This window comes from Apis mellifera, linkage group LG8 (assembly GCF_003254395.2).
Source record: "Apis mellifera strain DH4 linkage group LG8, Amel_HAv3.1, whole genome shotgun sequence".
Taxonomy (NCBI): domain Eukaryota; kingdom Metazoa; phylum Arthropoda; class Insecta; order Hymenoptera; family Apidae; genus Apis; species Apis mellifera.
The window spans coordinates 10,774,102-10,786,925 of NC_037645.1; the positions used below are offsets into that span (position 1 = coordinate 10,774,102).

Genomic DNA, 12,824 nt, shown 5'->3' on the forward strand with positions numbered 1-12,824 from the left:
AAAAGTGGAATATTAAAATATTTAACGAGGGAAATGAAATATTTTCAAAATCCTATAACAACCATCTACGATAACGAGTGAAAAATAAAATATTCGTGGAAAAAAAAATTCAACGACTCGATATAATCACATATATATATATATATCTAGGATCGATCTTTCCAAGTTTCGCCATTTTTTCTTTCTCACCTCCCTCTTTCTCCAGCAGGATTCTCGTCAAATATCAATTACACTGCGATCTTTCGCAGTCTCGTTTGATGAAAAGTTGGACGCGCGTTACGAAGTGTGTCTGGCCGAAGGTCTTGTTAATGCATGCAAAGGGGAGGTGTGTGGCACGAGGAGAAGCACAAGTATTCCCGTAACAATCGCATAAAAGATTAAAGTATCCGGGCATACACGCCCTCGCTGACCCAGTTGCGGTTAAGAGTTGTACAATACGCTTGAAAGCAAGTATTCACGTGCTGCAAACGTTTTACAGAAATGAAGGTGGAAACTTAACGAAAACATCTCTTGGTAGGAATACCAACTACCTCCGACATTTTTTACCTCCGCCGTTCTTTTTTTTTTTTTTTCCCTCTATGCTCTTCTCCACCCACCCCTCCTCCCTCTTCTCCCTTTTTTTTTTCAAATGCACGATCCCCAACATCGTCTCTGTTTCGACAAACTCATCGATCGGGTATCGAGAAAACGAATTTCACGAATTGCTTATTCGAGATCAACATGGCACTCCATATCTAAAAAAACTTTTCATCATTGGCATCGAATTTTAACATCCAATAATTCGATCTTTGCGATTCCTTTATTCGTTATTTTATTTTTCTTTTTATTCGTTTTCACGTCACGTGAAATTATGCAAAAATATTTTAATCCCTACTACCTAATTTCCTATAGTTTGTTTGTATACTTAGACACGCGATTCTTTTCAACGAGTAGGGAACATCTAGCTAACGCGCCAGCCCATCGATCAAGTTTTCTCGTTCCCAACCCGATACTTTTCCCGCGTTCCTCTGAAAAAAAAAAAAAGGGAAAAAAAAGGGAGGGAAAAAAAGCGAGAGAAGAAATTTTCGCTACGCCGAACAACTCGGCTTATTTTCCCTGGCCACGTTCGCGTGTATCGCGTGTACAGATTGAAATCCGACGAGGCATCGATCGAGACGCGACGAAAATTCCACGGCGGAAGCCCGATGGCACGCATTGGGGAAAGCCCCGGCTGGCTTTTCCATACCGGGCGCCGGAATCCTGCATTTTTTCTCGTCCAATATGGAGGATGGCCGGATATTCAATTAATCTTCGTTCCGGAGAATCGATCCCTCCTTGTGTTCCTTGCACGAGCGCCATCTTTTTTTTTTTCTCGCGCGTTATCACCACTTTCCGCCTCGAATTGTACGAAATTGTGATCCGCGCGAGAGGGAAGAAAAAAAGGAAAAATTAATTTTCAATTTTCCGAATTCCTGTTAAACTGGGTCGATCGAGCTTTCTTTTTTTTTCTTTTTTTTTTTTTTGGATTTTGGCCAGCTTCTGATCCATCTCTGATGCGCGAAATACGTTGTTACAAAAAAAAAAGAAAGAAAAAAGGGACTTTTCAACGAAAGATTTTATTTCCTTCCGTTATTACGTTGTCCTGTTTTTTTGTTCTTTGCCTGTCGGTTCGAAGCCTGTAGTAAGAAACCCGTGAATACGGAAACCAATGAAGTTATAATTGTGCAGGTTACATAAAATGGACGCGAGACGAGTGAAATTCCTTGAATAGGAAGTCGAGTGATGACGACAATTGAAAAAGCACAAAGCGCAAGCGTCTTTTTTTTTTTTTTATCCTCGTCACGTTTCCACTTATCGATGCACGTGCGAACGATTTTCACTTACGTTTATCTCCCTTTCTCTCTCTTTTATCTCTATTCCTTGTCACTTTTTTTTGCATTCTTAATTGCAATTGTAATTATTCGATTCGACAATTTTTGGAGAGAAAAAAATGGCGAAATGCAAGAAAGCAAAGTGTAGGATTTTCACTTACGTTCATTTCCTTCTTTCTCCCTCTTTTATCTCTATTCTTTGTTACTTTTTTTTGCATTATTAATTGCAATTGTAATTATTCGATTTGATAAATTTTGGGGAGAAAAAATGGCGAAATATCAAGCAAAGTGAAGGATTTTCACTTACGTTCATCTCCATTTCTCCCTCTTTTATCTCTATTCTTTGTTACATTTTTTTGCATTGTTAATTGCAATTGTAATTATTCGATTTGATAAATTTTGGGGAGAAAAAATGGCGAAATATCAAGCAAAGTGAAGGATTTTCACTTATGTTCATCTCCATTTCTCCCTCTTTTATCTCTATTCTTTGTTACATTTTTTTGCATTGTTAATTGCAATTGTAATTATTCGATTCGATAATTTTTGGAGAGAAAAAAATGGCGAAATGCAAGAAAACAAAGATTTTCATTTACGTTCATCTTCATTTCTCCCTCTTTTATCTTTATTCCTTGTCACTTTTTTTTGCATTGTTAATTACAATTGTAATTATTCGATTCGATAAATTTTGGAGAGAAAAAAATGGCAAAATGTAAAAAAGCAAAGTGTTGGAAAGGAATTTTCTCGAGACGAGACGATGGAAAGGGGAGGGGAGGCGTGAGATGGCACAATAATGCAAGCAAGGAGAGAGAAACCGTGTCAGATGCGAGGCTCGATTCGCGGTGAACTGTAGCTAGCTTGGTCAAATATTGTTCAAATGGCTTTCGAATGAGCTAATGCACAGCCCCGTTCACGTTCCAATCATGTACGACACGATAGGATAATATTTGTCGTTGAACGAGGCACCCGTGCAAATGGCCCGATATGAAATTACACTCACCGAATGATAAACGCAAAATGTTTCCCCGAACTTTTAATATATAGTCTTCTCCCCCTTCCCTCTGAATTTTTTTTAGAAAAAATAACTTTTAAAAAAGAAAAGAAAACTCGTCGATTCTTCCTTCCTTGCTCTATGAATAATTAAAAGAAAAAAAAAAAAGAGTCGAAGAGTTCGTTCCACGTCGAAAGATCCTGGCTTCTAATCCTTGAAAAAAAAAAAAAAATCGTTTAAACGAGCAGCATTTTGTCGAAAAACGCGGCTAAATTAATGCGCGACAGAACGAGGCGAACGAGAGAACAACTTGCAAAAAAGAGGAAAAGAAAAGAGAGGAAGAAAAAGGGGAGGGAGAAGGATGAGCGAAAAAAGGGGGAGGGTAAAGAGGGAAGCTAGTCCAGTTATCCTCCACGGGGCCGGAAATTTCCGGAAACGCGAATTTTCATTGTGCCCCGAGCCGAGGTATCCGGAAACGATAACAACGAGCTACGTAACCGTGCGGATAAACAATAGTCGACAAACAACGGGCGAGAGTTCCTGCATTTCACGGGCTCATCGCGGCCTCCCCAATAATGGGCGTCCAAACGGGACGCGTTTCCATGCCCGGAACTATATATATATATATATATATATATATATAGGGATAACTCGCAGGATTCGAGGGGAGGAAGAAAACGCTGCTTCCATGCTCGAAGCCGTCAAGCTTCGTGGAAGTATTTTCCTTCTGCCTTGCTTTCGGGTAACCGTGATGACGTGTATGCTATAGCTACCTATATGGTCTCAGCGTTGAGAGAATTCTTCTTTTTTTTTTGGGAAAGTAAGTAGTATTCGAATTATTTAGAGTTATTTAGTTAAGTACACATAAGAGATTTTTCGAGTATGAAAATTTGAAAGGCAAACAAATCTCTCTTCAAGAATAACTTTATCGTTTGTGGCGCCATTAGAAACAGTTCTCTCGTTTTTAAGAAGAGTCGCCAAGAGTTAGAGTTAGAGTTTCCAATCCTACAACAATTTCGAGCGATATGATTAGGAAGGAACGTGCAAAAAGTGATAGCAAAGATTTAAAACTGGAAATTTTAATTTGGAAGACGAGGATCGTTCATCGAGAAAGTTCGATGATGCTCGGAGGAATCGTTTGACGAAAACCTAAAAAAGAATTGGCAGAAAGATTGAAAGTCACAAGACAAACGGTCTATCTAAAACAATTGGGTAATCTTGTAACCGATAATAAAATTTCGAATTTGGGAAAAGAAAGAAAAGAACTTATTCGCACACCTAATTGAAAAATGATATCTCATCTCATAGAGAATAATTAGTATTTGAATACAAAACATTTCGGCTATCAAAATCCGTATAATATTCCAAGAACAGTTGAAAAAGCTGGATAAGTCAAATAAATTAATCCCATCCCACGGGAGCATAGAGAAAAATAATAGTAGAGGAAGTAGTTTCACTTCATTGTCGTCCGTATCCAGGATCTTGTTTATTATGGAGTCGTTGCTGTGGCAGTTGGTGATTAAACCCAATGCACATAATGGAGCTCTGCATTGCTCTGCTGTACTCCTGGTCCGTGTTTACAAAAACCTGGTGGCGTAGGGAAAAAGGTAGGGAAAAGCAGACTCGTTAACTGATAATCGATAATCCTCATTCACCTGGCCTGTGCATCCCCTCCTGTCCGCGTACAACAACGAATAGAAAATATTGACGCGATCCGGTGAGCGAGTATTGTGTGCAAGCGATATTAAAGCTTTCCACGGGACCAGTGAACTTTTCGCGGCAACCAGACTGTTGTAAATCGACGTAGGCGGAGGCCAAATAGAACAAAGGGTATCGAATGCGTCGAGCGATAAAGTAGCATTCGAGCCATCCACTTGGCTCACTCTGGATCTGGAAAGGTCTTACGTGAAGGCTCATCCTTGTGACGTATCGTTCGAAACTTGCGCGACAAGTTTCATTATTTATTGTGACTTAAAAAAGAATAAGAAGTTTTGAAATTGTACAATAAATAACCAGAGTCCTGGACAGAGTTTCTCTGCATTTTGTTCAAGCATAAAGAAGAATAAGAAGTTGAAAAAAAAGGAATAAAGGAGAAGATAAAGATTGGATAATTCGAAACTTATATGCGGAATAACGAGCGAAGGAAGAAATTATAATGATTAACTATGCGAAAGGGATCCTCCTTTTGACGAGGATCAAAATATATGGCGGCGAAACGGTTGAAACAGAAGTAGCCGTATAAGCTCTCCTGTTGGCCGTGGTGTTGGAACTAGTCGAGCCACGGAACGAGTGCAGTTAGTGTAATCGGCCGCTTGATGGCGTTTTGTCTGCCGTTGATCGCGAAATTCCCCTAATGATGCATCAGCGCGCCGCCTAACTATCGACGAATTTATGAACCAGGGGCTTTACCGGAGGATTGCTCCAGCAGCCCTTAAGTGGATTTATGACATGGATGAGATTTCTTAGCTCTTCCTGGGATTAATAGCCCCTGTAGTATTGGTGGTTCGGGTCAGGTTTGATGCGAACCAGGTCTAGGCACTAATTTATAGGCACTAGTAACATTTACAGCTCGGTCGATAATAGTAGAGAGATATAATTTAATTTGTATTTGTACTTGCGTACAACGCTTAATGCATCGAAGTAATATTAAAAGTTTTAAGTAATTAACGCAAGGTGTTAATTGCATATTTGAAACGTATAAGTATAAGCGGAAATACTTATTATAGTTGTGATTAAATAGGCAAGAGTTTATGTTCATTAGCGAGGGAAGTATAATGAGGTAAATGTATAGTATAGTAGCAAGAGAGGGAATATAGTATAACAATTTCTTGATTAATTTTTTTCTTTACTTTAACTAACTCTTGCTTATTGTAAGATAATTAGTTAATTTATTATGTTGAGCGGTATAGTCGAATGTAATTTCATTACATTTGGAATAAATCCAATGGAGGATTATATTAACTCTTGACGGTTCTAACTAAATCTATAAAATTAATTGGATTTTCTCGAGTTCATCATCGTACACTTTCACGATTCATTTTGTAATTTTCCAGTTTATTTAATCTTGTAAAACTTTTCTCTCTTTTCTTTCTTTTTTTTTTTTTTTCACTTTATTTTTTCGTCACGATTGGGATAAATCCAATCTAGCAGCTCTGAAGATGAAAGTTTGATAATCGTGTTTTTTTTTTTACGTTATTAATCTGTCCAATCTAATAATAATCAGACACGAAAAAAAAAAAAAGGAAAATATCGTAATTCAAGGAAGAGGGCAGGTATTGTCCTTTAAGTAGATTTTATTCGCGAATTAACATCGATTGTACACAGAGAGTTATTTAGAATTATGAACTGGCGTTTACGCGGAATTTACTTTGCTTTAAATTACAAATTCCTCGAGTCTACCACCATCCAACCCCGTAGCGTCAGACATTCTCGACTCGTGTAATAAATTTTAAATGTGCAGGTTTGCGAGGCTAAATTTTACTCCTCGAAGGGGCAAGTTCAACAATGCGATGAACGTTATATTAAATCCGAAACGCGAGAACTTCTTGCTGCAAAATATAAAACTCTAACGCTTTGGAATGGAAATGGAATTGCAGCGAATTTTATTATTTCTCTAAAAATTCAAAGAAAAAACACATATATATATATATTATTACATTTCCATGATTTTAAGAAATCATGATTTTTACAAAGAAATTTCAATTTAACAATTGAACAAATTTACACGTATACATGATTAATTGAAATTGTATCCACTCCATAAACGACGGGGTTTAAACCTCTCTCTCTCTCTCTCTCTCTCTCCAAACACTGGAATCACGTTTTCAAGATAGCATGGCAATTAGCATGGAAATAGTATCGCGTGGAGTCATGCGTAATTCATTGGGCACCGCCATTTTCTTTCAAACATTGCAATTACAAGCATGATGGGAGCTGTAGTTGTTAGTACGATCGAGCATGTCAGCGGGAACATTAAGCTGTGTGTATAATCCGACGCGTGTCATAACGCAGACTGCGGCCAGAGGCACGCACCGTGTATCGCTGGATTATGGGGTTGTCGACACGAGGGATCGTGTTATTCGGTATCACGTCCCTCAGGATATCGTACAAATGGATTCGTATTCCGCCGCACTTCTTTCCACGAGCATGCATATCAATGGCATGCCCGCCACTTTCCAACCTCTCAAGGAAGGAGGAATAAAATTTATTGAGCTTGAGGTTAGTGCCGCTGATTTCTTGTTTCTTTCTCGAGAACCGTTCGTAGAATCTGGAAACAAACGGTGATTAGAAGAATCGTCAACAAAATCAAAGTCAAACTTACTTATTACATATTGTCTAATTTAACTTTCTAATGATGCATATAAAATCAGCTAATTAATTTGATCCAATGGAAAATTGGAAGAGAAAGATTTATAATTAATGGTTATCTCGAGGCGATTGAAGAATTGTTGAATAAAGCAGATAAAATTTCGAAACTTTAAGACAGTTATTATCTTAAACAGGAAACAGATATCAATGCCACTTTCGAATCTCTCGAGGAAGGAAGCGAATAAAATTTATTGACTGCATCTACTCGAACATATCACTTAACCTAACCTAATCTAACTTTATTTCTTTCTTTTCTTTAACCAAATTTTTTGAAATATTGAATTATTCCACGATTTCGAAAAGTTCATTCGAAAGAAAACATTGTTTCATTGAAATTAAAAAATATTTAATCAAATATTCGATCAAAAGTTAAAAACTCCTTCCTCTTTGAAAATATCAAATTATTCTGAATGTTTGAGTTGAGAAAGGAAACGTAATCATCTCCAAGATTATTTGCAATTTAAATTCGATCAAATCAAATTTCTTTTTACGTTTGCCAAAATATCTATATATTTCTAGCTCATGTGAAGTGAAATATATACCAACAACTAATAATTTAATCCAATTACGAAGATTACGATCGTTATATACCATAAACCTACTATTTTTAACTATTTTAATCTCTATTTACTTAACAAAGCGGAGAAAATTATCTCGCAAACAAGAAAAACGGATAACGCGTCGAGCAAGATCCGCCATTATTATTTGCAGAATCCGCATTCACGGATGGAATTGGCCATTACGGATGGTGGTAGATGTGAAGGGAACACCATGGGATCGCGTAGGAATGTAATACAGTGGCTGGGAGCGTCGCACGGCTATTTAGAAAAGGGAAGAGAGACCGTAAGAGTTCCGAAAAGCGTGGAGAAGCGTGGTGGCTCCCCTTACCCATGGGGACGGAGACGTGCAAGAAGGCGCACGAATAGACGCTGAAGGCGATGTTTCTTTCCTTCCCTTGGTCCGTTTCCGGTATCCCTCCTCCTGGCTTCCTTTTCTTCTTGCCTCCGTTTTCCAATTTTTTTTCTCCCCTCTCTTTCCCCCATCTCTCTCTCTCTCCTTCCTATTCTCCGCTCCGACCACACCTTTCCACGTAATAACTCTCTTGGTTCCCTGACACGCGATGCGATCTCTCTTTGCAACTGTCATTCGATTAAACGCTGCGCGACGTAGACAAAACTCGTCGTCAAATTCCCCTTAAGAACGGCGAACGTAGCTCACTTCCTCCCAAGGCTCAGCTGTTCAGAGATAAAGAAAAGCCGATTATCCTCCTGCCAAGGCCGCGGATCCCAAGCAGGTGTCTTTGGTGCAACATTAATTCGACGGATGTGAAAGTGGTGCAATTCCTCCCTCCTCCCTAATGTTTTTTAATATCATTCCCAGGCCTGCCATAACTCTTCCCACCGGTGGCGGTGTTCCTTGTTTTCCAGACAACACGGGAGGGGAGGGGAATCCCGCAGATGCGGCCCGTCTCGCTCGAAAGCTTCGCCCGAAGAGCTTGCGAAAAGCCAGAAACCATTGACACTGGTGAGAGGGAGGGAGCGCGGCTCCTCCATTGTTGCCGGGCTAATAAAGAAAAATAAAGGCTCCTCTTCCCGCAGGATATTAACTCTTTCCTTTCCCTGTTCCCTGTGAGCAAGAAACCGGTCGACGTCCGGTTTCCAAGGCTCCTTCGAAAAATCTAAACGCGGTTGTTTAATCTAACTTAACTCTTTCTCGAATGAATCACCTGCCCTCTATTTTCAGTCCCTTTGCGCTCTCTTCTTATCCTTCTTTCTTTATTCGATTCTCTGGATTCTCTTTGCCTATTAGAAAGGGGACAATTGTTGAGGATGTTGTTGATCTTTTGGAAGGATAGATATCTTCTTTTTTTAATGGATAAGAAACGAATCTTTTTTGATTTCTCTTCGGTTGGCTGGTAATGAAGAAGAAAAAGAAAGCTCGCTGATGGATATTAGCTTCATGTATTTTTCTCCTAGCTGCTGCAAAGCTCGAGGAGAGAAAGATCGGCGAGGAAACGGACGCGACGAAACTGTTGGTTCGTGACGCGGTTCCAAAGAAGGAGGAGATGGGGAATTTATGGCCGACTCCCGGCTTCGATTTTCTTGAAACATTGATCCCCTTTCCATCGCCGCGAATTGTTTCCCCGTCGCTCTTCCCCGACCGATTGCATTGAATTGGATTCCCAAGAAGGGATCCCAGAACCTCCTCCAGTTTCTCGAAATTGGGCCGATTGTTTCGTTGATTTATCCCGTAGGTAGCCTCGACGTTCGAACGAATTAGAGGATGTTTCTTGAATGTTTTCTTCTTTTCTTCAAACGGCATCTCGTGAATAATGTACCCTACTTTTTCCAGATTAATTACCGCCACTTAATTACCAATTTACCGGAGAGAAAGGGCCGTCGGCTATCCACCTCCAAGGCTGATCCTATCATCGAGTTATCCGTCGATTGTTTCCGTCGAATTTCGCTCGGCAAAATAACTCATTATCCCGGTTTCGATCGAGCGAGAAAAAGGAGCATTGGGAACAATTTCGGCTCGTCAGGGGCTTTCCCCTAATTGCACGCTGTGGAAACATGGAACATGGCGGCTCGCATTAATTCGAGCACGGCTGCGTTGTTTCTCAGTGTTTCGTCGAAGGGGCCGTGAACGATGAACCGTGCAGCTGGATAAGTAATAATAGGGGTTGATATTAGTCCGATTCTCTAGTTTTCTGACTGTTTCAAATTGTGTGACCAGGTTATGTGACTTGTTCTGTTTCTGACTGTTTTTATTAAATTTAATTTAATTTGATTATAATTATAATTTATTTAAAATAATTTCTCGTTTCTTGATAATTAAGAAGAAAAACAATTGTAGAATTGTTGTTTGCTTTTGAACAATTGTAGAATTATTCTCAAATATTTCGATATTTTATTGAAAACTGCAAAGAAAAGAATGGTAAATCTGACTGAATGATAAATTAAACGGAAATTGTATTAATAATTCTCTAGAAAGGGGAGAATATTTTATTTATTTTGAAGTTAAATATGTATAAATATATTTCGAAATTGCCATTAAAAATTGTTATTAATGCATTAGATCATCTCTGACCCCTGGTTGCCCCTATTTTTATTGTTGCAGATTCGAAGATGAAGTGGCCATTAGTGCTGACTTGCTTTCTGTTGCCGCATTCGTGCATCCTAGGTGCATCGCATGCCGGTAAGTGGTTATTCTTCCAGTTTCTTATCCTGTAATCGCGGAATAAATTATATCGTCCGCAATCATCTTGTTATTTCGCGTATCGACCGTGTGACAGGCCTATGAATAATTCTTCCCTGCCTCCTCTACCTCTATCGGCCCGAATAAATTAGCGACCGCTTTCTCCAACTCCGGCCCCTCCATTATCTCTGGAAATAATCCCTCCCCCTTAATTAACCCCTAACCGATTCCTGATCGACATATCTTTACATATTTGAAAATTCGCTCGACAATCTCGGAAGAAAGAAAAAAAAAAAAGAAGGAAAATCTCGAAGAGGATTCTTTTCCATCGTCGAGAATAAGTTCCTTTTTCGTTTATAAATCTCTCGAGAAAAACGAAAAGAAAAAAAAAAAGAAAACGTTGGACAAGATGTTCGAACAGAAAGAGAGAATGAGAAACATGGACTCGTTAATAAATGTTCGTCACCGCGACATCGGTTCTCCCAAGGATTGACCCAGATGTGATAAAACCGGCGCCATTATAGCGTCGTAAATCATCCCCTCGATCGACAGTTTGTTCGAAGGCTTGTGCGTGGGGGAGGGGGCGTAGCGACCCCTCGATCCCGCGCAACGAGCCGTGAAAACGGGCATCGAGGCCAGAAAAACAACCGAATTGAATCTATTTCCCTCCTTCTATTAGCCCTGCTATGGAGCGCGAAAGGCCTTAATCCGCCCCCCCTGTTTGTCGGAAAGGAATCTGGCGGTAGAAAACTTTGCTGGAGAAATACCTGAATACGGGATCAGGATTGAAAACGATAGTACTTATAGAAAGTTTCAAATCTTTCTTTCCAATCTGACTTTTATTTCAGAATTACGAATCTATTTTTAATATACACGAGATTTGTGTATCTATAAATTTCTACGAAAATTCTAATGTTTATTTAATATATGAATGTAAATTTAAATATAGAAAGTATATATAATATATAGAAAGTTCCAAATTTTATTTTCAATATGATTTTGTTTATAATCAATTGCATAACAATGCTCTATTTTTAATATATATGATATATTATAATATATATTATACTATATACTATATACTATATAATATACTATATAATATACTATATACTATATACTATATACTTTATACTATATACTATATACTATATACTATATACTTTATACTATATATTATATACTATATACTATATACTAATTGATATATTATATACTATATTTTAATATATACTATTTATAATATACACGACTATGTTCTATAAGTTTCTACGAAAATTTTAATATAGTATTTAAATATATATATATATAGAAAGTTTCAAATTTTCTTTCCAATGTGACTTTTAAAAATTATTACGAATAAACTCTAATTCATTTATAATCAATTACACAACGATGCCCTATTTTTAATACACGCGAGATCTATAAATTTCTGTTCTACGAAAGTTCTGATACATTTAATATAGCATTTAAATATATGTATATGAAATAGAAACTATTTCGAGTTATGATAATCCTTGGAAATATGTCGAGGTGGATAATTCCTGGACATAATGCACAGCGAACCATGAGTGAACCTGTCCCCGCGAAGGCACCACGTGGTCAGATAAATTGCTTTTGCTTCCCTTCCGTGGAAGGAGGAAACAGTGGCAAGCCAACACGTTGTTCTTATTGTTTCGATTTCTGGTGCAATTAATCATAGGCCCTAGCAACCCTTTAGGATTAGATAGAGCTCTTAATGGTAGGGGGGGAAAGAATGATTCGAGCACGTGTGAATTTTGAACGAATTCAGGGTTTTGGAATTCGGGATGATATTGTATACGCTTCGAGAGAATCTGCTTGGAGAGACGTCTCCTAATTTTATCACACGTTTCGAGGAAAGGAATGAAACAGTTATCAATCGATTGATTCGTTGGAGTCGTCAAGTTCCATTAGCTCAAAGTATTTCCTTCTTTCATGGCTACGCCGTTCTACCGTTCTATGCCTAATTTGCATGTGAATGGACCGTAAAAGAACTGCCTGGAGATAAGCTGAGAGAGCGCGTAAATATTTCCTTCCGCGATTGCCAACTTCGGTAATAAACAGGTTAAAGGATCGTAATCGTATAGCGAACGAAATTGTTCCGAATGGCCGAAATGGTAATCCTCGCCTCGCCCGATTACGATCTCCGTTCCGTCCTGTTCCGCCATTATGCACCATTAGGGACACGCCTGTACACCTATACCGACCGAGCTTCCAATAAATTCCTTAACGTGGCTTGTTACCGTTAAAAGTGGCCAGGTTCCTGCGACTCTACAAAGCTAAATCAATCTGCGGAGAGATCAAATTTCATTTTCCCTTTATATTTAAACCTTACCACCCGAACAGTCTCTCGACGTGGTTCGAATCGTTTCGAAACGATCATTGTACGCGTTATATGA

General features: G+C 38.6%; 1 protein-coding gene across 4 annotated transcripts in view; it reads left to right on the top strand.

Annotated features, from left to right (window-relative positions):
- LOC100577283 overlaps nt 1-12,824 on the top strand; it is a 400,113-nt gene that overhangs the window by 222,896 nt on the left and 164,393 nt on the right. For all 4 annotated transcript variants that reach the window (XM_026442341.1, XM_026442340.1, XM_016913393.2 and 1 more), the window contains one exon: nt 10,327-10,404. In XM_026442341.1, coding sequence (XP_026298126.1) covers nt 10,335-10,404 — 70 coding nt within the window. In that variant the 5' untranslated portion in view covers nt 10,327-10,334. The remainder of the gene's footprint in view (nt 1-10,326; nt 10,405-12,824) is intronic.